General features: G+C 42.7%; 1 protein-coding gene across 1 annotated transcript in view; it reads right to left on the bottom strand.

Moving 5' to 3' along the window:
• Positions 1 to 18,327: 18,327 nt before the first annotated feature.
• The window catches only part of LOC138644861 (carboxypeptidase O-like), a 164,955-nt gene continuing 159,453 nt past the window's right edge, over positions 18,328 to 23,829 (bottom strand). The window contains exon 11 of the mRNA XM_069733751.1: positions 18,328 to 18,835. Within this exon, the coding sequence (XP_069589852.1) occupies positions 18,561 to 18,835 (275 nt within the window). The 3' untranslated portion in view covers positions 18,328 to 18,560. The remainder of the gene's footprint in view (positions 18,836 to 23,829) is intronic.

The raw sequence follows: 23,829 nt of genomic DNA, 5'->3' as shown, positions 1-23,829 counted from the left end.
GGGGGGAGACTGCAGCAAAAAACAGGCCCTGTGTATTACACTACACAATGTAAGTGGCAGAACGTGGCTGGAAGATATACAACAAACTAACAGAACTGACATAGATCCACTTAGTGCCAATTTAAATCTCCCTTTTTTTGGGGGGATACTGCACCAAAACTCTGGCCCAGTGTATTACACTACACAATGTAAGTGGCAGAACGTGGCTGGAAGATATATCAAAAAATACAAGGGCTGTAGTACAATTTCAATCTCCCTACAATGATCTCAGGGCAAGTATGGCAGCAATAAAAAGGACTGCTGCACACAAAAGTGTGGACAAATAAACAAGATAACTGCAGCAAGGAGCAACATGATTTTTGCTATTATAAAAGCAGTTGGTTTGCACAGCGGCGTACAAACAGCAATGCAGCTATCAGGGAGCCTTATAGGGCAGCCTAATAAGCTACAGAGCGGATGCACCAAAATAAAAAACTCCACTGTCCCTGCAAAGAAAAGGTGATGTTGGACAGTGGAAATTGCTACAGCACAACCAGTTTCAGGTTTAATCTTCCCTCCCTAACTATATCCCTTCTTCTGATGAAGCTGCAGCAACCTCTCCCTATGCTAAGATCAGCAGAAGTAAGATGGCGGTCGGCGTGCACGCCCCTTTATAGCCCCTGTGACGCCACAGAAAGCAAGCCAATCACTGTTATGCCCTTCTCTAAGATGGTGGGGACTGAGACCCATGTCAGCACGCTGCCCACACTCTGCGTCCTCCTTCATTGGATGAGAAATGGCGCTGAAAGCGTCATACAAAACGCGACTTTGGTGCGAAGATCACCGACCTCATGGCCGATCCCACACTAGGATCGGGTCGGGTTTCACGAAACCCGACTTTGCCAAAAGTCGGCGATTTTTGAAATTGTGCGATCCGTTTCGCTCAACCCTAACTGTAATGCCACAACCAATATAGCTGTGGCATTACAGTGCATTCAGGAGAAATGTGGTGCACTCTGTACACTGAAGTAGGAAGGTGCAGGCTGAACAAATAGTCACAATGTTTATGGAAAAACAGCCGCACTCAGAAAATTTGAAGATTTGAAGGCAAAAAGTATTCTTTCTTTATTTGAGCGTACAGACACCACCTAATGCTCAATAACGTATAAAGGTAAGGCCGACCTCACTCTAGCGAGTTTTATGGACGTATGAGAGGTGCAGAAAATATGGATTGCATACGGTACAATGATTCTCTATGGCCCAGCTCCTATCTGCCGTATTTTACTGATCCGTATTATATGGTCTTCTACGGCCATAGAAAATCGCAGCATGCTGCGTTTGTCACCGTATTGTGCAAAAAATACGCCAATGAAAGTCTATGGGGGCGAGAAAAATACGGATTACACATGGACCAACAGTGTGACTTGTGAGAAATAAGCAGTGATGTTCTAGCGAAAAGCCGGCAATTCAGTGCGGTGTACAGTAAAATCACACTGACAGGTTAGAATAGAATAGCTAAGATAAATGTCTACACATAGTATAGGGGTATATATATATATATATATATATATATATATATCAGTGAGACACATATATGTATATATATATATATATATATATATATTAATATTTCATACAGCGCTAGATAGCTTAATAGCTGGTAATTCAACTGCCGGCTTTTCCTATCTCCTTCTCAAACCCGACATGATATGAGACATGGTTTACATACAGTAAACTATCTCATGTCCCCTATTTTTGCATATTCCACACTACTAATGTTAGTAGTGTGTATGTGCAAAATTTGGGCGCTCTAGCTATTAAATTAAAGGGTTAAATCGCGGAAAAAATTGGCGTGGGCTCCCGCGCAATTTTCTCCGCCAGAATGGTAAAGCCAGTGACTGAGGGCAGATATTAATAGCCTGGAGAGGGTCCATGGTTATTAGCCCCCACCCGGCTAAAAACATCTGCCCCTAGCCACCCCAGAAAAGGCACATTTGGAAGATGCGCCTATTCTGGCACTTGGCCACTCTCTTCCCATTCCCGTGTAGCGGTGGGATATGGGGTAATGAAGGGTTAATGTCACCTTGCTATTGTAAGGTGACATTAAGCCAGATTAATAATGGAGAGGCGTCAATTATGACACCTATCCATTATTAATCCAATAGCATGAAATGGTTAAAAAAACACACACACATTATTACAAAGTATTTTGATGATATAAATACACAGGTTGTTGTAATATTTTATTATACTGATAATCCACCTGAAGACCCTTGTCACCTGCAACAAATCTAAAAAAAAAAAACAACAATATTCCATACCTTCCGATGATCAGTCTCGTCCCACGCTGTAAATCCTGTTGTGAATTCTGTGGCAGAGCTCCCTCCTGTGGTCACAAGTGGTACTTCGGCTGATTCTCTCTGTAAGCTTCCGTTGGTGGAGGGAAGTGGTACTGCGGCTTCTGAGTTTCCTCCCTCAGGTGATGTGGTGAGGTCGTTAGGTGCTGCTCTACTTAACTCCACCTAGTGCTTTGATCCTGGCTTCCTGTCAATGTTCCAGTATTGGACTTGTTTTCCTCCTGGATCGTTCCTGTGGCCTGCTGCTCTGCATAGCTAAGTTTTCCTTTGCTATTTTGTTTGCTTTTCATCTGTCCAGCTTATCTATTTGTTTGCTGGAAGCTCTGGGATGCAGAGGGTGTACCTCTGTGCCGTTAGTTCGGTACGGAGGGTCTTTTTGCCCCCCTTTGCGTGGTTTTTAGGGTTTTGTGTTGACCGCAAAGTTACCTTTCCTATCCTCGCTCTGTTCAGAAAGTCGGGCCTCACTTTGCTAAATCTATTTCATCTCTACGTTTGTCTTTTCATCTTACTCACAGTCATTATATATGGGGGGCTGCCTTTTCCTTTGGGGTATTTCTCTGAGGCAAGGTAGGCTTATTTTCTATCTTCAGGCTAGCTAGTTTCTCAGGCTGTGCCGAGTTGCATAGGTAGCGTTAGGCGCAATCCACGGCTGCCTCTAGTGTTGTTGGATAGGATTAGGGATTGCGGTCAACAGAGTTCCCACGTCTCAGAGCTCATTCTATGTTTTTGGATTATTGTCAGATCACTGTATGTGCTCTGACCTCTATGTTCACTGTGGTACTGAATTGCCTAATCATAACAAAATCCATCTGAAAGGGTTAACTAATTTTACAAGCTGAAGCCTGCTAATGCAGCCGCCCCTGCCTGTAAAAACCCGGGGAATGAATGGAATGTAGGTGAATGACCTGTAGTTACCTCGAGTTGCGGTGATGCAACCTCTGCTGGATGTCCTCATATGAACTCGAGCCTGTGAACCTTTCTGAATATTTTCCCAGTATATCCCAGTAAATATTGGCATCCCAATTTTAATTTTAATTGCACCGGATGTATGTAATCCCTATCTGATGTATTTAAATCCTGGTCATATGTACAATACCTGTACGTGCAGCTCATGTGTTCTGGTTTTAAATAATTGTTTTTGTTTGCAATACAAGGACTTTCTACCTTTTACCTTTAGTGTCTTCCCTATTTGTTTATAGATTGTAAGTTTGAAAAAGCCCTCTCTCCTTTTGGTATCTTTTGAATTATGTGTTTACTTTGTTATATCTTTGTCTGTACAAATATACTCTATAATGTAATGTGCTGCGGAATATGCTGGTATTATAGAAATAAAAATGATCATTATTGTTATCATTATTGTTACACCCCTGAGCACAGGGCACCCAGTACACTGGGCATGGGTCGGATGCTTTCTTGTCATCATGGAGTTTGGTGGCCGTGCCTGGCGCACAGTGAAAAAAATGGCCACACGGCTATTGGTGTGCAGGGGTTAAGGCTGTTTTTACTGTTCCTTCTCTTTGTGTGGTGATAATGGTGGCATTTGCCGTGGGGTTGATGAGGAGGGAGACAGGAGAGTAAGTTGGCTGATGAACTTAAAAACAGATGAAACTTGTACTTATAACACAGCCACAGATGGTACAACATAATATGCTCAGATGACAAAGTACAGGAAATGGCATACAGTATATGAAGCGTGCAAAACAGCAAGTATAAAAAGAGTCTGTCCTGTTATCCAAGCTGACATGATAGAGCCTTCTTCTATCCCACTGGGGTGGGCATTCCCCAGCAGACCTCCATATCTCTGTTTTCTCAGACCTTCGTTATGTTGTAGGATTCCGGTTTTCCCATCTCCATTATAGCGGACCACTCTACAGGTCCGTACTCTTCCTGCATCCACAGCATAGTATTCTGGTAGGCTAAGGGTGCTGTGTAAACTGGGGAATTCCATCTGGCTCAAGAGTCCAAGTTCTCATGCTATCAGAGAGGTTCTTCTGGTCAGTCCATCTCTATTCGGTTTCTGGCTGGTTCACTGACTGGTGACTGTACTTTGAGGCGCTCACTGGAACTCTGACTGGAATAACAGTTGCAGCTATTTTTAGTTCACACAGAGGCCCCGCCCACCAAGCTATCACCCAGAGGCCCCGCCCACCAAGCTATCTGCCTAGTTACTGCCTCAGTGGGGAGTCTAACTCCTTCCTGCCTGAGCTGCTGCACGAAGTGCTGATTCACATTGATAATAAGAAAAATCCATACATGAAATAATAATAAACTTCAATAATAAGTAAATATGCACCGAGTTATAGTATTACCCAACTCTCGTGTACTACATTATATCTGCAGGAATCAGCTCTGTCAACCCCCATCATATTTATCCTTAAATAACACTTACCAGAATGCAGGAAGAAGTACAGCAAACGTGCACATGTTCATCGTTGCCATACGTCTGTTGGGGGCCCTGAAGATCCATGTCACATACGATGACGACCTTGGCCATGAGGATGGATGAAAATGAACTGATGGTACCTTCAGATATGCAGACAAGCATGTGGATGACAGGTGCAAGTTACCATCTAGCAGAGAAATAACTATTGGACAGCCATGGATTTAGACATTCGCTAGAAAAACAATTGTTTTTCAGGCTTATTAAAGTAAGTCCAGAGCTGTTGTTTACCAGGGTAAGATTTTTTACCTACTTTGTGAAGCTTTTGTCAAAAAGATGCCTGCAAAACTATTACCCAGCAGACCTCTCAGCAAAACCCACACACCCACTACTCTGCTGCATGTGCCAGCGTTAAGGCTACAGCAAATAGCAGAAACAGGATCGGCAGCCGATACAGTATATTTGACATGATTGACCAGATATTTTATCTGCCATTGCAATGAGCTGACACACTTCACCAAACAGAGGTGTATCAGTCGAACAGCCATGTTCATTGGAACTAGATTATGTCCATTCTTGGTCATATTCCATGGACTTCTCGGTCAGCAGATTGGCCGAGTGGGAAGAATTGGCCCAGTTTGCTATGGACTTATTGTCATGTGAAGCCTCCATTGTAATGTCAGAAAAGGTTTGCAGACATGTCCTTGCTCGCTCCATCACATATTTGTGCCACTGCCATTGCCGCTGTTCAACCATACCAGCAACACATCTCCTGGATGCCTACTGTGCTGTCACACACTGACAGACATGTCCTTGCCAGATCCGTCATATTTTTATACCATACGACTTCTGACTGTCCACTGTTGCTAGATGATCACACGCCTCATGTCCAGCATGTTGTATAGCAATATAACAGCAATATATGTGGCTGGGAAGCATACTCTCTTGAAGGTGCACAAACATAAAACAGCTTCCAAAATAGGGCCTACTTTTGCATGACTAGCCATTGCCTTTTTACTTAGAAAAAAAGATAGGTGCCAATTCATCACACAACTCATGTTATGGTAGTCTTGACAGAGCAAACAGTGTCAAATTCAATCAGAGTTACTAGCCAGTTAATGAATTCAGTTCCTCTAGCAAGTGGCGTGCGCTTCTTTGATCAAAACGTCATATGTACTGCATACTAATAAAAACTGCAGTTTGTTATACTAAAAACAAGCACACATGCCCTAATGCAGTTCAATAAACAGAAAAATAAAAAGGTCCAAAGTAATTTTCATCCTATATCCCTATCTTTTTAGTACCATAATATAAACTGCTTTCTAATATACTTGAAATAAAAATTCACTATTCTTTCCTAACAACACTATCAAACTTTTTTCCACTTCTTTTTTGAGCATACTTCATTTGAGAATTTCATTACATGCTGGATACTCAAACAAAACATTATCAATTTGCAGAGCCCCTTACACCTCCCTGAAATGAAGCATCACCAGTGACACTTGTGTGGCACCCCAGGAGTTTGGGTACCACAGTGGTATTGCCTTCCTCTCAGGGTGGGTGATGCCATGCATGGAAGCAAGGAGGATCCCTTTAACAGGTAGCACATACATGCAACATGTTCTGACCCCAGGCCAGAAGGGGGAGCTCTAGATGTGGTTTCAGGGGAACTTCCCTGTATATGTTCTGGCTTGGAGGAGGAGCAAGATTAGTCTGTAGAGAGTGTGAAGGAGCACAGGAGAAGTGAGGGGCTGGAGGGGAGCTGCGACTGGGCTCCCTCCACAATGGAGCGCAGGAACCAGACACCGGGAGTCGGAGGCTGTGTGGGACTGTATGCCCCACAGCAGAAACCGGAGGGCAGGAGATTAAAAGTCGCTCGTCCACAACTAAACCCGAAGGCATAGCAGCATACAGAGCCCGGAGTCTCCCCAAGTAGGGACACCTGTAAAAAGGCTTGCGCTGCCTGCCATGTGGGTACTGTCCTAGGACGCGCAACCCAGCATAGCCAGCCACTAGATTCTAAAACTTAACATTTAATATGTATACCTCTAAAAATAATATATTTACTTTAAAATCACAATTTGGTGCTCATGTTTAACCGTGCACTAGACAAGAAAATTGGCATGATCTCACCCAGTCGCTGTCTCTCTCCTTGCTGTGGATTCCTGTGCTTGTTGAGAGCACGGCGTGGGGAAGAGACCAATAAACCTTTTCCAATGGGGGGGAGAGAAATGGGGGGGAATAGTTTAAACCTATCTTCCCTGTCGTGCCCGGTGTATAAGACTCCCGCCCTAACAAGGGCAGTCCCCAAGTTTGAGCCTACTTAATGAAGCCCTTTGATTTATATAGCCACCCTGGATAGTGTATCCTCTTTTTCTTCCCAACGCGTTTCCCTCCCCGTTATGGGGGTTCATCAGGGGAAAATTGTCCAGGTTAATGGAGGTATTCTGCAGTGGCAGACATAACCTCATTCAACAACGTCCTCCATGTGAGGGTAAGGCAGTCTCTCTCTTGTCCAATCGGGTTGCCATTAAATAAGGGAGGGGGAGGTACTTATATTCCGCGTCTGTCATCACTTCCTTTTAGCTTATATCAATCATACCCTCAGTTCAAATCACTCCTTTCAAAACCTATCAAAAGGTCTCACATTGCTTTCAGGATGGTTTATTAGGTTCTTTAAACAGTCCATATATACTTTTTAATTAGTTCCGAGACCCTTTTTGCCATTGAGCGTACCTCATTAACACCTCTGTGTAATGGAGCATCTGCGCATGTTCCCTTAATCTAATGGCTCCTTAGTCCCGTCCTGGAGTCCCAGTCAATGATCTCCCGGTCTACTGTATTACCCATGCGCACCTTAAGTGACCTGGCATATGATCCCGTCTCCTTGTTGTACTATGTCTATTAGCAATGTCCCCCATTTATTTGTCCGCACCTAAGTATACACCTCCGTGTTTTAAACCTACAGCGCATGCGCACTCTAGCCCATTCGGCTTCTCTATCACCTGACCGCAGGTCCTGGTCGGTGTCTTCTAAGTGCGCTTCCCGGCGCATGCGCCCCTGAGTTAATCAGCTGGTTCATGAACGCAGGTCCTGGTTCATCCCTTTCACCGGCCGTCTACTGCGCATGCGTCTTCCTTTTTCAATTAGATACGCGCCGGGCATCTATTACCCTGTGACATTAGATCGGTCACCTAATCAGGGGAGTATTTCTCTAGTGCCCGCAGGGGAAAAAAAAGTACATCATTGGAGGTATCTTAAATTTATAGGTACTCTCTAATTAATATTTACTGCGCTTTTGGTTATTTATTATTGTTTGACTGAGTCCCTATTATATTTAACTCCTTATTTACTTTTTTGTGGAGTCATGGTATATTACTGTATTTGTACCCTCTAGAGGCACAATGGAAGCCTCAATATTCAGATTTCTCTTACATGCAATATCGTTTTGTTGTAACTAGTGTACATATTAGGAGTTAAATTAAAAATAGTAATTTCTTTTTTTATATTTATGTACCTCCCTTGTTCCAAGTATATATATATGCATGATTCTTTCACCGTGTAGAGTGGCTGTTCACACATTATCCGTTAGTGCTCCACGCTGATGTATATTGGTGATATAGTGAAAGATACCCTTGTGAGCTGCCAATTGCAGCCAGAGTTCAATTTTAATGGTTAACCACTTAACCTATTTTGAAGGTCATTTACAATGACTCGATAGGCACCCCCCTACACAGGCACACTTTATATCACTTAGAGGCTTATATGGTTAATGAGGATGGAGTCTTATACACGGGGCACGACAGGGAAGATAGCTTTAAACTATTCCCCCCCCATTTCTCTCCCCCCCATTGGAAAAGGTTTATTGGTCTCTTCCCCATGCCGTGCTCTCAGCAAGCACAGGAATCCATAGCAAGGAGAGAGACAGCGACTGGGTGAGATCATGCCAATTTTCTTGTCTAGTGCACGGTTAAACATGAGCACCAAATTGTGATTTTAAAGTAAATATATTATTTTTAGAGGTATACATATTAAATGTTAAGTTTTAGAATCTAGTGGCTGGCTATGCTGGGTTGCTTGTTATTAGTGGTCAGATTTGCCTAGAACGGTACGTTCCGATTTTTTCCTGCTAAATTAATATATTGGTAATTTTGGTTGTTATGGCCGGTTTTCTATCCTCCTGCCCAGACACTGAGGTATGGCTGAATGAAGCCAAAGACTTATTTTCTGAAAAAACATTCTGTCAAAAGAAGTACACCCCCACATATGCGGCAGCCTTCAACGATCTCACTAAAATATATAAGGAGCAGATCTCCTCCTGGTGGGAAATACAAAGCCTTGAAAGTTATATAAAAAACAATATAGTACCAAGGGGTTTACGCATTAACCTTTTACCAGCCCAACGCTGCCGCTCCCCACAATTGATGAGCAAGTGGGAAAAGGAGGCAACGGCGAGCTCATTAAGATTAATGCAGATTCTAGTAAATGAGGAGAAAAATAATTTTGAAGTCCTGAACGATAAGCTGAAAGAACAGATAGATATCACAAAAAAATTCAAGGAAGAGAGTGATTTCAGTGTAAAGGAGACAGCCCTACAAAATACAATCGAAAAATTCCAGTATCATCTGAAGGAGAGGAAACATAAACAGTTCTGTAGAGATCTACAGGACTTTAAAGACAATAAAGTATATCAGTATCCGGGAGGGAGACAGGAACGGGAGAGAGAAACAGATATTTTATCAACAGACACCGAGTACTCAGACACAGACGTTTGACAAAAAAACAACAGAGGTCGCCAGAGAGGTAGACAGAGGGGTTACTCTGGGCGGTATACAACTTCATCTGGTTTTTTAGACCAGGTATACCCACTGAGGAATCGGAAAAATCCGACATACAAAGAGTAGATTCACAAATTATTAATCTATCACAAAGGGTAATCACGAATATAGAAATGACTGTCCTTAGTAAGGGGTTATCTTTTGTGCCCACAACGGATATGGTAACATTTGATGTCATTAAGGATATTAATCTATTCGTGAGAAAGCTTAGATGGCACAAATTTTTTAAGGATAAAGATTTAAAAACATGCCGTGATCATAACATCACCCTAGACATGTTAGCCGATGTACAATGTTTGGCAAATCTGGATGAAGTAATACCGGCATCTGTGGGTAAGGGTTCCTTTACTCCCTTCAAAAATTCAAGTACCAGAATGCCCCCCGGCGGGGGAGACGTATCAGCTGTAGATGTATTCCTCAACTTGGTGACAAGGGACATCAAGGAAATAGGAAGAACATATACACCACACAATCTCTCCAAAGAACAAATGAGGGCATTGTGTGACCTTGAAAAAGACTCCTCCATAGTAATAAAACCCTCGGACAAAGGGGGGAATATTGTCATGATGGATGTCAAACAATATAAAGACATGTGTCTCTCGCTATTAAATGATACTGTAACATGCAGGGTGATAAGAGAAAATCCAACAGCAAACTGTATTGATATACTCACAAAAATACTACTAAAAGCTAAGGCCAGTCAATTGATCAGCCAAGATGAGCTCTCTTTTTTGCTACCTCAACACCCCATTATGGCCACGTTTTACAGCCTTCCCAAGGTACATAAGGGGTATACCCCTTTGAAGGGAAGACCGATAGTCTCGGGTATAGGAAGCATTTGTAGCAATCTGGGTACCTATGTTGATCATATACTCAAACCTTTCGTGAGTGCATTACCTTCTTATATCCGAGACACGACTGACCTCCTCCAGAAACTGGAAGGAATACCGATAGAGAATGACACACTACTGGCAAGTATAGATGTCGAGACTCTATATTCCTCCATACCTCATGAATCTGGGATAAAAGGAGTTAAGTACTTTCTGGGGTCTAGAGGACGTCAGTTTGAGGGACATAGTCAGTTTGTCCTGGAACTCCTTGAATTCTCTCTAAAGAACAACTTCTTTACCTTTGATGGGAAGACCTACCACCAGCTCAGGGGCACAGCGATGGGTAATCCATCTGCACCAAGTTACGCTAATTTGTTCCTGGGCTGGTGGGAGGACACAATGGTCTTCTCAGAAGCTTTGGGTGACTTTACCAGATTTATAGATCTCTGGGTGAGATTTATAGATGATGTTTTTATTTTGTGGAGTGGCACCAAGGATAGATTTGAATTATTTGTGGCAGCTCTAAACATCAATGAGATTGGTTTACGGTTTATGTCGGTAATTGAAACACACGAATTACTGTTTCTGGATATCCGTATCAGTAAGGCAACAGAGAAGGGGGTACTAACAACCTCCACTTTTTGTAAACCCACATCAACTAACTCCCTGTTAAGATGGGATAGTCACCATCCTATAGCTCAGAAAAAGGGAATCCCAAAAGGGCAATATCTGAGGATGAAACGGAATTGCTCAGAGACGAATGATTTCAAATACTGGGCAAATGATTTGAGAGAGAGATTCCAGAGAAGGGGGTACCCGGATAGGATATTAAGGGAATCATTCCAACATGCACAAGCACAACCAAGAGAGGATCTATTAAAAACTAAGATTAGAAATGAAGAGAATCAAAATATCATTTGTTTTATTACCACTTTTGATAATGGGGCATCAGCAGTGCGGGAGGTCCTGAAAAGACACTGGAATGTCCTCCTAATGGACCAACAACTGGCCAAGGTCATAGGAACAACACCCCAAATTACATATAAGAAGGGCCGTTCGCTTAAGGATAGACTGGTGCATAGCCACCTGAATAAACCAGAAGGAGGGGCAACATGGCTACCAGAAAAACCGAAGGGTTGTTACAAATGTGGACTATGTGTGGCTTGTAATCATATACGAACAGGGAAGGAATTTGAGAATGACACCACAAAAGAGAAATTTACAATTGAACAATTCATTAACTGTAAGACAACAGGGGTGATTTATAAGGCTTCTTGTATCTGCGGCAAATCATATGTGGGAAAAACACTCAGAGAATTTAGGCGGAGGGTGGGGGAGCATTTGGGGGACATAAGAAATGACAGAGATACACCGCTAGCGAAACACGTGAACAGCTGTTATGACGGCAACAGTAAAGTGGTTAGTTTTATGGGCATAGACCGAGTGAAACCACCAATAAGAGGTGGGAACCATGACAAAATGATCTTGCAAAGAGAATGTCGGTGGATCTATGGACTAGATACCCAATGGCCCCGAGGACTTAATGAACAGCTGAATTTCAGTTGTTTTCTTTAACTCCTCCATCCTCATTAACCATATAAGCCTCTAAGTGATATAAAGTGTGCCTGTGTAGGGGGGTGCCTATCGAGTCATTGTAAATGACCATCAAAATAGGTTAAATGGTTAACCATTAAAATTGAACTCTGGCTGCAATTGGCAGCTCACAAGGGTATCTTTCACTATATCACCAATATACATCAGCGTGGAGCACTAACGGATAATGTGTGAACAGCCACGCTACACGGTGAAAGAATCATGCATATATGTATACTTGGAACAAGGGAGGTACATAAATATAAAAAAAGAAATGACTATTTTTAATTTAACTCCTAATATGTACACTAGTTACAACAGAACGATATCGCATGTAAGAGAAATCTGAATATTGAGGCTTCCATTGTGCCTCTAGAGCAGGGGTCCCCAACTCCAGTCCTCAAGGCCCACCAACAGGTCATGTTTTCAGGATTTCCTTTGCATTGCACAGGTGATGCAATTATTACCTGGGCAAGATTAAGGAAATCCTGAAAACATGACATGTTGGTGGGCCTTGAGGACTGGAGTTGGGGACCCCTGCTCTAGAGGGTACAAATACAGTAATATACCATGACTCCACAAAAAAGTAAATAAGGAGTTAAATATAATAGGGACTCAGTCAATCAATAATAAATAACCAAAAGCGCAGTAAATATTACTTAGAGCGTACATATAAATTTAAGATACCTCCAATGATTAACTTTTTTTTCCCCTGCGGGCACTAGAGAAATACTCCCCTGATTAGGTGACCGATCTAATGTCACAGGGTAATAGATGCCCGGCGCGTATCTAATTGAAAAAGGAAGACGCAGGCGCAGTAGACGGCCGGTGAAAGGGATGAACCAGGACCTGCGTTCATGAACCAGCTGATTAACTCGGGGGCGCGTGCGCCGGGAAGCGCACTTGGAAAACACCGACCAGGACCTGTGGTCAGGTGATAGAGAAGCTGAATGGGCTAGAGTGCGCATGCGCTGTAGGTTTAAAACACGGAGGTGTATACTTAGGTGCGGACAAATAAACGGGGGACATTGCTAATAGACATAGTACAACAAGGAGACGGGATCACATGCCAGGTCACTTAAGGGGCGCATGGGTAATACAGTAGACCAGGAGATCATTGACTGGGACTCCAGGATGGGACTAAGGGTACCGTCACACAGTGGCACTTTGATCGCTAGGACGGCACGATCCGTGACGTTCCAGCGATATCGTTACGATCTCGCTGTGTCTGACACGCTACTGCGATCAGGGACCCCGCTGAGAATCGTACGTCAAAGCAGATCGTTTGAAACTTTCTTTGATTGCTGGATCTCCCGCTGACATCGCTGAATCCGCGTGTGTGATGCCGATTCAGCGATGTCTTCACTCGTAACCAGGGTAAACATCGGGTTACTAAGCGCAGGGCCGCGCTTAGTAACCCAATGTTTACCATGGTTACCAGCGTAAACGTTAAAAAAACAAACACTACATACTTACCTTCAGCTGTCTGTCCCTGGCGCTGTGCTTCTCTGCACTCCTCCTGCATCCTGTGTCAGCGCCGGCCAGCCGGAAAGCAGAGCGGTGACGTCACCGCTCTGCTTTCCGGCTGACCGGCGCTGACAGTGCAGAGGAAAGCAGAGCGCCGGAGGACAGACAGCTGAAGGTAAGTATGTAGTGGTTGTTTTTATAACGTTTACGCTGGTAACCAGGGTAAACATCGGGTTACTAAGCGCGGCCCTGCGCTTAGTAACCCGATGTTTACCCTGGTTACCGGGGACCTCGCGATCGTTGGTCGCTGGAGAGCTGTCTGTGTGACAGCTCTCCAGTGACCAAACAGCGACGCTGCAGCGATCGACATCGATGTCGGTATCGCTGCAGCGTCGCTTAGTGTGACGGTACCCTAAAGAGCCATTAGCTTAAGGGAACATGCGCAGATGCTCCATTACACAGAGGTGTTAATTAGGTACGCTCAATGGCAAAAAGGGTCTCAGAACTAATTAAAAAGTATATATGGACTGTTTAAAGAACCTAATAAACCATCCTGAAAGCAATGTGAGACCTTTTGATAGGTTTTGAAAGGAGTGATTTGAACTGAGGGTATGATTGATATAAGCTAAAAGGAAGTGATGACAGACGCGGAATATAAGTACCTCCCCCTCCCTTATTTAATGGCAACCTGATCGGACAAGAGAGAGACTACCTTACCCTCACATGGAGGACGTTGTTGAATGAGGTTATGTCTGCCACTGCAGAATACCTCCATTAACCTGCACAATTTTCCCCCGATGAACCCCCGTAATGGGGAGGGAAACGCGTTGGGAAGAAAAAGAGGATACACTATCCAGGGTGGCTATATAAATCAAAGGGCTTCATTAAGTAGGCTCAAACTTGGGGACTGCCCTTGTTAGGGCGGGAGTCTTATACACGGGGCACAACAGGGAAGATAGCTTTAAACTATCCCCCCCATTTCTCTCCCCCCCATTGGAAAAGGTTTATTGGTCTCTTCCCCACGCCGTGCTCTCAACAAGCACAGGAATCCATAGCAAGGAGAGAGACAGCGACTGGGTGAGATCATGCCAATTTTCTTGTCTAGTGCATGGTTAAACATGAGCACCAAATTATGATTTTAAAGTAAATATATTATTTTTAGAGGTATACATATTAAATGTTAAGTTTTAGAATCTAGTGGCTGGCTATGCTGGGTTGCTTGTTAATAGAGGTCAGATTTGCCTAGAACGGTACGTTCCGATTTTTTCCTGCTAAATTAATACTGTCCTAGGACAGATAGAGAGAGGACCTTGTGAGAAGCCTCAGGCAGCAAGGGATGTACATTACAGTGGAGTAAGGAAGGCTCCCAATCCCACCTGGCTAAGGGGATTCCTAATTGTTTCCAGTCCTCTGATTCTTTCTGGCACTACACCATCTGTCATCTTTACCCACTACACCGGGAGCCCTGGAGATCAAGCTTCACCTGTGGGAAGCCATACCATCCCTGCTGCAGTGCCATCATTCTTAGTGGACCCCTTTAAGCAGCGTCGCTCATCCATTCTTTTTTCAAAACAACCTCTTTAAAACGTTCACTTTAACTTGGACACCCAGGGCCATGGACCAAGTTGCTGCCACCGTGACTACCACTTTAATAACCACCAAACCGAGCCCGAGTACCCCAGGGTCCTAGCGGACACTCCACTTGTCTTAAGAGTTACGCTAGTCCCTGCTTTGTCACTGTATGATGTGCACAATGACAGCACATGCTATGTTGCTGGGTCAACAGAATGCCTTGTCAGAATACCCTGCATGCAGAAACCAGTGATTTGAGCCAGCAATAGAGCGCGCTGTCATTGTGCACATCACACAGTGCACATTGTGCAGGGACTAACTCAGCCCCTAAAATGAGCATCACTGATGATGTTTCATTTCAGAGAGGGGGCAGGGGTTTTGACAGTGACAATAACATTTGCCATCTGATGTTGTTTTGTTTCAGTGTCAAAAAATGCACTGGGATTCTCAAAGAAAGCGTCATCAAAAATGTAGGTTGAAAAGTGTCATTTGCATATTTGACCCGATTTTCTCAGATGAGAATATAAGTCAGTCTGCACCTGTACTATGTGTTATTATTTGTTTTATGCTACAATGTCACCAATAATACTGGTGTAAATTTGGTTATATTATTTTGTATCAGGATGTAACCATATTACATATGTCGGAGGTATTTTGTGGGTGTCGTTGGCTTCTTATGACCCTCAGTCTATAGTTCACCTTTTATATTTGTTTATGCATTTACCATGTTCAGTATTCAGTAAAAATGACATGGCAATATGATTCTCCAGATCAGTACAATTACACAGATATCAAATATGTATATGGGGCTGTGTAAGGGCTTATGTTTTTGCACCTTAAGCTGACAATTTTACTGATACCATTTTGGTGTAGATATGAAGTTTTGATTGCATCTTATGGCAAAAAATCTGTAATTCTGGAGTTTCTATTTTTTTCCTTGTTTTGTTGTTTACTGATTGGTTCAACCCTTTAATATGAGAGCCAACTTTTTGCTTAATGACCAAGCCAATTTTTACAATTCTGACCACTGTCATTTTATGTGGTTATAACTCTGGAACACTTCAGCAGATCTCATATATTCTAAGACTGTTTTTTCATAACATATTGTACTTCATGTTAGTGGTAACATTTCTTTGATACGATTTGCGTTTATTTATGAAAAAATGGAAATATGGAGAAAATTTTGCAATTTTCAAACTTTGAATTTTTATACCCTTAAATCAAAGAGAGGTATCGCACAAAATACTTGATAAATAACATTTCCCACAAGTCTACTTTACATCAGTTTAATATTGGAAACAAAAATCTTTTCTGTTAAGAAGTTATAAGGGTTAAAAATTGACCAGCGATTTCTCATTTTTCCAACAAAATTTACAAAACCATTTTTTTTAGGGACCACCTCGCATTTGAAGTGACTTTGGGGGGTCAATATAACAGAAAATACCCCAAAGTGACATCATTCTAAAAACTTCACCCCTCAAGGTGTGCAAAATCAAATTCAATTAGTTTATTAACCATTCAGGTGCTTTATGAGAACTAAAGCAATGTGGAAGGAAAAAAATGAACATTTGACTTTTTTTCACCCAAAAATGTAATTTGGAACTAATTTACTTAATTTTTACAAGGGTATCGGGAGAAAATGGAGTACAAAATTTGTTGTGCAATTTTTCTTGAGTACAGCGATAACCCATATGTGGGAAAAGCAACTGTTTGGTGCATGGCAGGGCTCAGAAGGGAGGGAGCACCGTTTCACTTTTTTAAACGCAAAACTGGCTAGAATTATGTCTCATTTGGAGACCCCCTGATGTACCTATACAGTGGAACCGCCCAATTCTAACTTCAAACCTAACTACAGCACATCCCTAACACTAATCCCAACCCTAACCATAACCCTAACCACAAACCTTACCCCAACACACCCCTAACCCTTATCCCAATCCTAAGCATAACCATAACCACAACCCTAACCCTAACACTCCCCTAACCTTAATGCCAACCCTAGCACTAACCCTATCCCTAACTTTAGCCCAACTCACTTTAGTCCAACTCACTTTGGCCCAAATCTAACCCTAATGGAAAAATGGAAATAAATGTATATTTTTTATTTTACTATTTTTTCCTAACTAAGGGGGTGATAAAGGGGGTTTTATTTACTATTTTTAATATTTTGATCACTGTGATAGGGTCTTATCACAGTGATCAAAATGAAGCAATAGGAAAAATGTTTTATTACTGCCGGGTGCAGGCCAGCAGTTCTCGGCGGGCGCACTGTGCATGTCATGATTAAGGGTGCTTGATCACCAGAAACGCGTTGATATCGCATTTTATCCTTTGTAATCGCTGATGTTTTTATCCTCCACTGAATATATTTTTCAAGTGAATAAAGAAAAGGTTTTTTTTCACTACCTCGTTGAGCTGGATTCCTCATTTCTTCTCGCATTGTGCATGTGCCTGCCATTTTCTTCCGGAAGAAGACGCTGGCAACTCAGGTGACTTCATTAGGGTATGCCTGGACATCAGAGGTACCGGGGGGGGGTGATCGGGGGACCTGGGGGCCCTATTTCTCTCCTCTGATGTGCGATCACATCAAACGAGAGAGAAATTAAATGGAGAATTTGACTTTTTTTTGTGGTCGCCGTTATACTGTTAGTTAATAACTATGATCGCAACACCGTGGTCAGTAAAAACTGACCTGAATCATGTTCTCTGGGGTCTCAGCTACTCCCAGAGAAATTCCAAAGCTGTGGGACGCTATACACTGAAACCTCAGCGCTGTTAAAAAGTTGTGCTATGGTTTAAGTACCCTTAACTGCAGCCATTAAAAGGCGTTAAGGGGTTAATTTGTTTTTTTCTGCTTTGTTATATCATACTTTTATGAATGCAACAATACCAAATATGTTTAATTTTTATTATTTTATTTTTAATGGGGCAAAAGGAGGGTGATTTGAACTTGTATATTTTTATTTTTTTCATATTTTTTACATTTTTTTCACTTTCAAATGTATTTGTTAGTTCTCAAAGGGGATTAAAACCTGTGATCATGTGATCACTTACACTATACACAACTTTTGGGGTTTTGGTGTTGTGGGTGAGGTGAAATTCACCAACAAATTCATAATAAGTTGCAGCTTATCTAGGACTGAAGTAACATTTCTGGTGGAGGCAAACACCCACTGTAAGACGCATCTAATTCAATGGATTTTCCCACATGCAAAGTACATTTTAATTTAGTAGATTGTGCAATAAAGTTCCACAACTGGATGTGTTAATGGCTTAGTGTAATAAATCACTACTCATTGAGATCCACCAAGTACAAAATAAAGGATTATTATACTGTATATAACTTTACAACTTAAAAAATATAAGATAAATATCAAACCAAATCAACAGAACAGAATCAATGTTATAATAAGCATTTTACCTTAAAACATCAAACATTAATTGCAAATTTATTGTAATTTCATCTTACAAACATTACCGAATTAGACTATATTTCTTTTACACATTAGACTTTTGAATAGGCTTAAAATAATTATTGATATAATTAATACTTTAGTGCAGAGTACATGCTTGTGGCCACTGCCAACATTACATTCATCCACAATGATGCGATAACCACAGCACTGTTTCCAAGGTAGTTCTCATGGACATATTCTACCATTGACATTATGGCCGTTGTTGTTTCCTCACAGGTGGGCTTTATCTGATCTTCTGGAAGTACAAATCCATATGTACCATTGTCTCTTAACTCAAAGGTATATGAAAACTTTATTCCAATCTCAGTTGCCCAGTCTCCGGATGAGCCAGAATCAAAATAATCTACAATGTAAAAGGCAATAAAATGTTGATTACAATGTGATCACAAAATATAGTCTGCATATTGTCACCTAAAATAGATTTTTAATAAACTCACTGAGAAACTTAACTTTATATATTCTTCTATAATTTTGAATTCTGTTCCATATTAATTTCCCTTTAGCGAAGGTTGGTTAAAGAAAACATCCCTTGTTCCATAGAACCTGTCCAGTTCTCTATTAGATCAGGTTCAGGCTATATTTCATGGCACATATGTGGACCTTAAAGGGAACCTGTCACCCCCAAAATTGAAGATGAGCTAAGCCCACCGGCATCAGGGGCTTATCTACAGCACTTTGTAATGCTGTAGATAAGTCCCCTATGTATCCTGAAAGATGAGAAAATGAGGTTAGATTATACTCACCCAGGGGCGGTCCCACTGCGGTTTGGTCCGATGGGAGTCGTGGTCCGGGCCTCCTATCTTCTTACAATGACGTCCTCTTGTTGTTTTCACACTGTGGCTCCGGCGCAGGCGTACTTTGTCTGCTCTGTTGAGGGCAGAGCAAAATACTGCCATGCGCAGGTGCCGGGAAAGTTCAGAGAGGCCCGGCGCCTGCGCACTGCAGTACTTTGCCCTCAACAGGGCAGACAAAGTACGCCTGTGCCAGAGCCGCAGCGTGAAGTCAAGAAGAGGACATCATGAAGATGGGAGGCCCCGGACCGCAACGCCCATCGGATCGGACCGCTCGCCCAGTTGAGTATAATCTAACCTCTTTTTCTCATCTTTCAGTTTACATCGGGGTTTATCTACAGCATTACAGGATGCTGTAGATAAGCCCCTGATGCTGGTGGGCTTAGCTCATCTTCGACTTTAGGGGTGACAGGTTCCCTTTAATGGACAAACCTTTGGTGTTATGTCAAAAACTTACAGCTTCATATATGCTTATTAGGCTGTAAACTCAGGTTGAAAAACCCGAAAACAATCCATGCATTCCTGTCCACATATAGACCATGAAATATAGTTATTAATTACCACAATGTCCAAATAATCATATTAATGGCACTTGAAATAGGCAAATCAACCCCTATTCTGGCTACAGGCACTGTGCAGAACAACAAAGAGAGCCATTTGTATTTTAAAATGATAAATCTGTATTAATCATAATGAATCTCTCCTAAGGTTGAGGTCAGGAGAGTGTAATAACTTAGATGATTTTCATCTGTATTGTCATCTGTGTATCTGTATTTTACATCTGTGTGACATCCATATGACATCTGTATTTACACATCAACATATTAAAATGTACTTAATCAAATGTAATTTCCTATGTTAATAAATAATGCCAATAATGCCAGTCCCACAAGCTTATTGACACTGATCTCTCCTTCAAACCACATATCCAAGCCCTTTCCACTTCCTGCCGACTTCAACTCAAAAATATTTCCCAGATCTGTACATTCCTAAACCAAGAATCTGCAAAAAACCCTAGTCCATGCCCTCATCATCTCCCGCCTTGACTACTGCAACCTCCTGCTCTGTGGCCTCCCCTCTAACACTCTTGCACCCCTCCAATTTACTCTAAACTCTGCTGCCCAACTAATCCACCTGTCCCCCCCACTATTCCTCAGCCTCTCCCCTCTGTCAATCCCTGCACTGGCTCCCTATTACCCAACGACTCCAGTCCAAAACCCTAACCATGGCATACAAAGCCATCCAGAACGTGTCTCCCAAATACATCTGTGACCTCGTCTCCCGGTACTTACATGCACGTAACCTTGGATCCTCACAAGATCTCCTTCTATACTTACCTCTTATCTCCTCGTCCCACAATTTCATACAAGATTTCTCTCGCGCATCCCACGTTGGGAGGTGATTTCAAATGAGGTGAAGAGGATGCTAGACCTCGGAGTGATAGAGGAAAATGGATAGTCGAATCCCATTGTCCTCGTGCCAAAGCCCAACGGTGAGTGGCGGTTTTGTAATGACTACCGTAGGCTGAATGAAGTCTCAAGTTTTGATGTATACCCAAATACTTGTGTGAACGAACTCATAGAGAGTTGAGCCCGCAAGGTACATTACAACCCTCGACCTGATGAAAGGCTAATGACAAATTCCCCTGTCCCAGAGTGCCAAGGAGAAGACAGCCTTCTCGACGCCTAATGAGTGTTTTCAATACACCAGGATAACCTTCGGTCTGCAGGGGGCCCCGGCAACCTTCCAGAGGGCTATGGATCAGAGCCTGGCTCTGCATAAGGAGTATGCCACAACGTACCTTGATGACATTGGGGAATTTAGCCATAACTGGGCTAGTCATCTGCCAAAGGTACAGGCGGTTCTGGATGCTTTAAGAAATGCAGGGTTCACCATAAATCCAAAAAACTGTGCCATAGGGAAGGAAGAGGCCAAATACCTAGGTTATTTTGTCCGGAGGGGCAAAATAAAGCTGCAAATAAACAAGATCGAGGTGATTCAAAAGTGGCCACAACCACTTTCCAAGAAGCAAGTGAGGGCATTTCTTGAAATTGTGTGGTATTATCAGCGATTCATTCCAAGTTTCACCATAATCGGCACACCATTGACATCTTCTTAAAGGCAACAAAATCGACAATAGTTAAATGGACTGATGACACAGAGATGGCGTTCCAGTAACTGAAGTGGGCTCCGTGTAAACATCCAGTTCTGGTCACCAGACTTGAGCAAAGAGGTCGTGGTCCAGATGGATGCCTCAGAAGTTGGCTTGGGAGCCGTGCTATCTCAAGAAATAAATGGAGAAGAACATCCCATCCTGTATTTGGGCCAGAAGCTCTCGTCATGCGAGAAGAACTATGTCATCATCAAGAAGGAGTGTCTAGCCATAAAATGGGCTGCGGATACATTAAGGTATTATCTACTAGGCCGGAGGTTCAAACTTGTGTCCATTCATGCCCCTCTGAGATGGCTAAGGGAGTAAAGGGGTAAGAATGCATGGGTGACTAGGGGGTTCTTAGGCCTTCAGGATTTCAGGTTCAAAATGGAACACACGCCCAGGAAGGTACACTGGAACGCAGATGCCCTCTCCCGAATTCCCTGTTTTGTGTCCAAAGGTGTCAAAGTCCCCGGCTTTTGTCAAGAGAGGAATATGTGACATGGTCACTGGTGCCGCATGTGAGTGGAGATATGTATCGCAAAGGTTATTATCCTGCGTGATGTAAAAGCAATAAGTTTTCCTCCAGCTTTCAGTCATTCCTAGGGTCTGGCTTTCATGTGAGTAGGCAAGAGATGGGTGGGATGCCTGCTCACCATACATCCACCTCAAGGATGTAGTTGGAGGGAGTTAAATTTTCAGTTAATGCTTTTTTTTTCTGTCTGTGTTGTGTGGAGGATAGAGGCCTTCAGACTTAAGCTCCTGCAGAGGTGCCATATGTGTTGTCCCAGAAGGCGAAAGCCGTACTGGGAAGGACTTTATATGAACTTTTTACTTTCATTTGAGAGAGAAAGGCTGTTTTCTGTTACCAGTTGGGGCTTCTTGGTTTATGACGCAATAAACCATCTAGAGACTTTAACCAAATGTGTCTAAAGTCCACTTTCGTCTGTTTGTCTGTTTCTCTGTCACGGAAATCGCGCATCGCTGATTGGTCGCGGCTGACCCCGAATTGGCCCCTCCCTACTCCCATCCAGTCAGTGCCCCTCCATACTCCCCTCCAGTCAGTGCCCACATAGCATTATAGCAGTCCGTTAAACGGACTGCGTTACACCGTGGCTTAATGCAGTCCGTTAACGCTGCCATTACCCCTGTAAGTGTGACCAACTTTTTACTGTTGATGCTGCCTATGCAGCATCAACAGTAAAAACATATAAGGTTAAAAATAATAAATAAAGAAAAAATCATTATATTCACACCTTCCGGCATCCGCGGCAGCCTTTCCCGCTCCTCGCGACGCTCTGGTCCCAAGAATGCATTGCGGCAATGACTCCAGATGACGTAGCAGTCTCTCGAGACCTCTACATCATCACGTGTTATTGCTGCAAGGCATTACTGGGAGCGGAGTGTCATTAGGAGCATAGTTAAAGGCCTAGGCTGGATCCGGGGGCAGCCGGACAGTGAGTATATATCTTTTTTTTATTATAATAATTTTTTTAACTGGGATATGGTGCCCACATTGCTATATACTACGTGGGATGTGCTATATACTACGTGACCTGTGTTATATACTGCGTGGGCGGTGTTCAATACTGCGTGGGCTGTGTTATATACTACATCACTGGGCTATACACTGTGTGGGCTGTGCAATATACTACGTGGCGGTGCTATATACTACGTGGCTGTGTTATATACTAAATGGGCGATGCAATATACTACATGGCTGTGTTATATACTGTGTGGGCTGTGCTATATACTACGTGGGCTGTGCTATATACTACGTGGGCTGTGTTATATGCTACGTAGCTGTGCAATTTACTATGTGGCTTTGCAATATACTACGTGGCTGTGCTATATACTACTTGGCTGTGCAATATACTACGTGGGCTGTGCAATATACTACATGGGCCGTGCTATATACTACATGGCTGCGCAATATATTATGTGGCTGTGCAATATAATACATGGGATGTGCAATATACTACATAAGCTGTGCTATATAATACATGGCTGTGCTATATACTACGTGGCTGTGCTATATACTACATGGCTGTGTTATATACTATGTAGCTGTGCTATATACTACATGGCTGTGTTTTATACTTCATAACTGTGCTATATACTGTGTGGCTGAGCTATATACTACATGGCTGTGTTATAAACTACGTAGCTGTGCAATGTACTGTGTGGCTGTGCTATACACTATGTGGCTGTGCTATATACTAGGTGGCTGTGCTATATACTACATGGCTGTGCTATATACTACATGGCTGTGCTAAATACTATGTAGCTGTGCTATATACTACATTGCTGTGCAATATACTACATGGCTGTGTTATATACTGTGTAGCTGTGCTACATACTGTGTGGCTGTGCTATATACTACATTGCTGTGCT

This window comes from Ranitomeya imitator, chromosome 7, assembly GCF_032444005.1.
Source record: "Ranitomeya imitator isolate aRanImi1 chromosome 7, aRanImi1.pri, whole genome shotgun sequence".
Classification (NCBI taxonomy): Eukaryota; Metazoa; Chordata; class Amphibia; order Anura; family Dendrobatidae; genus Ranitomeya; species Ranitomeya imitator.
This window is presented reverse-complemented; position numbering and strand designations above follow the sequence as displayed.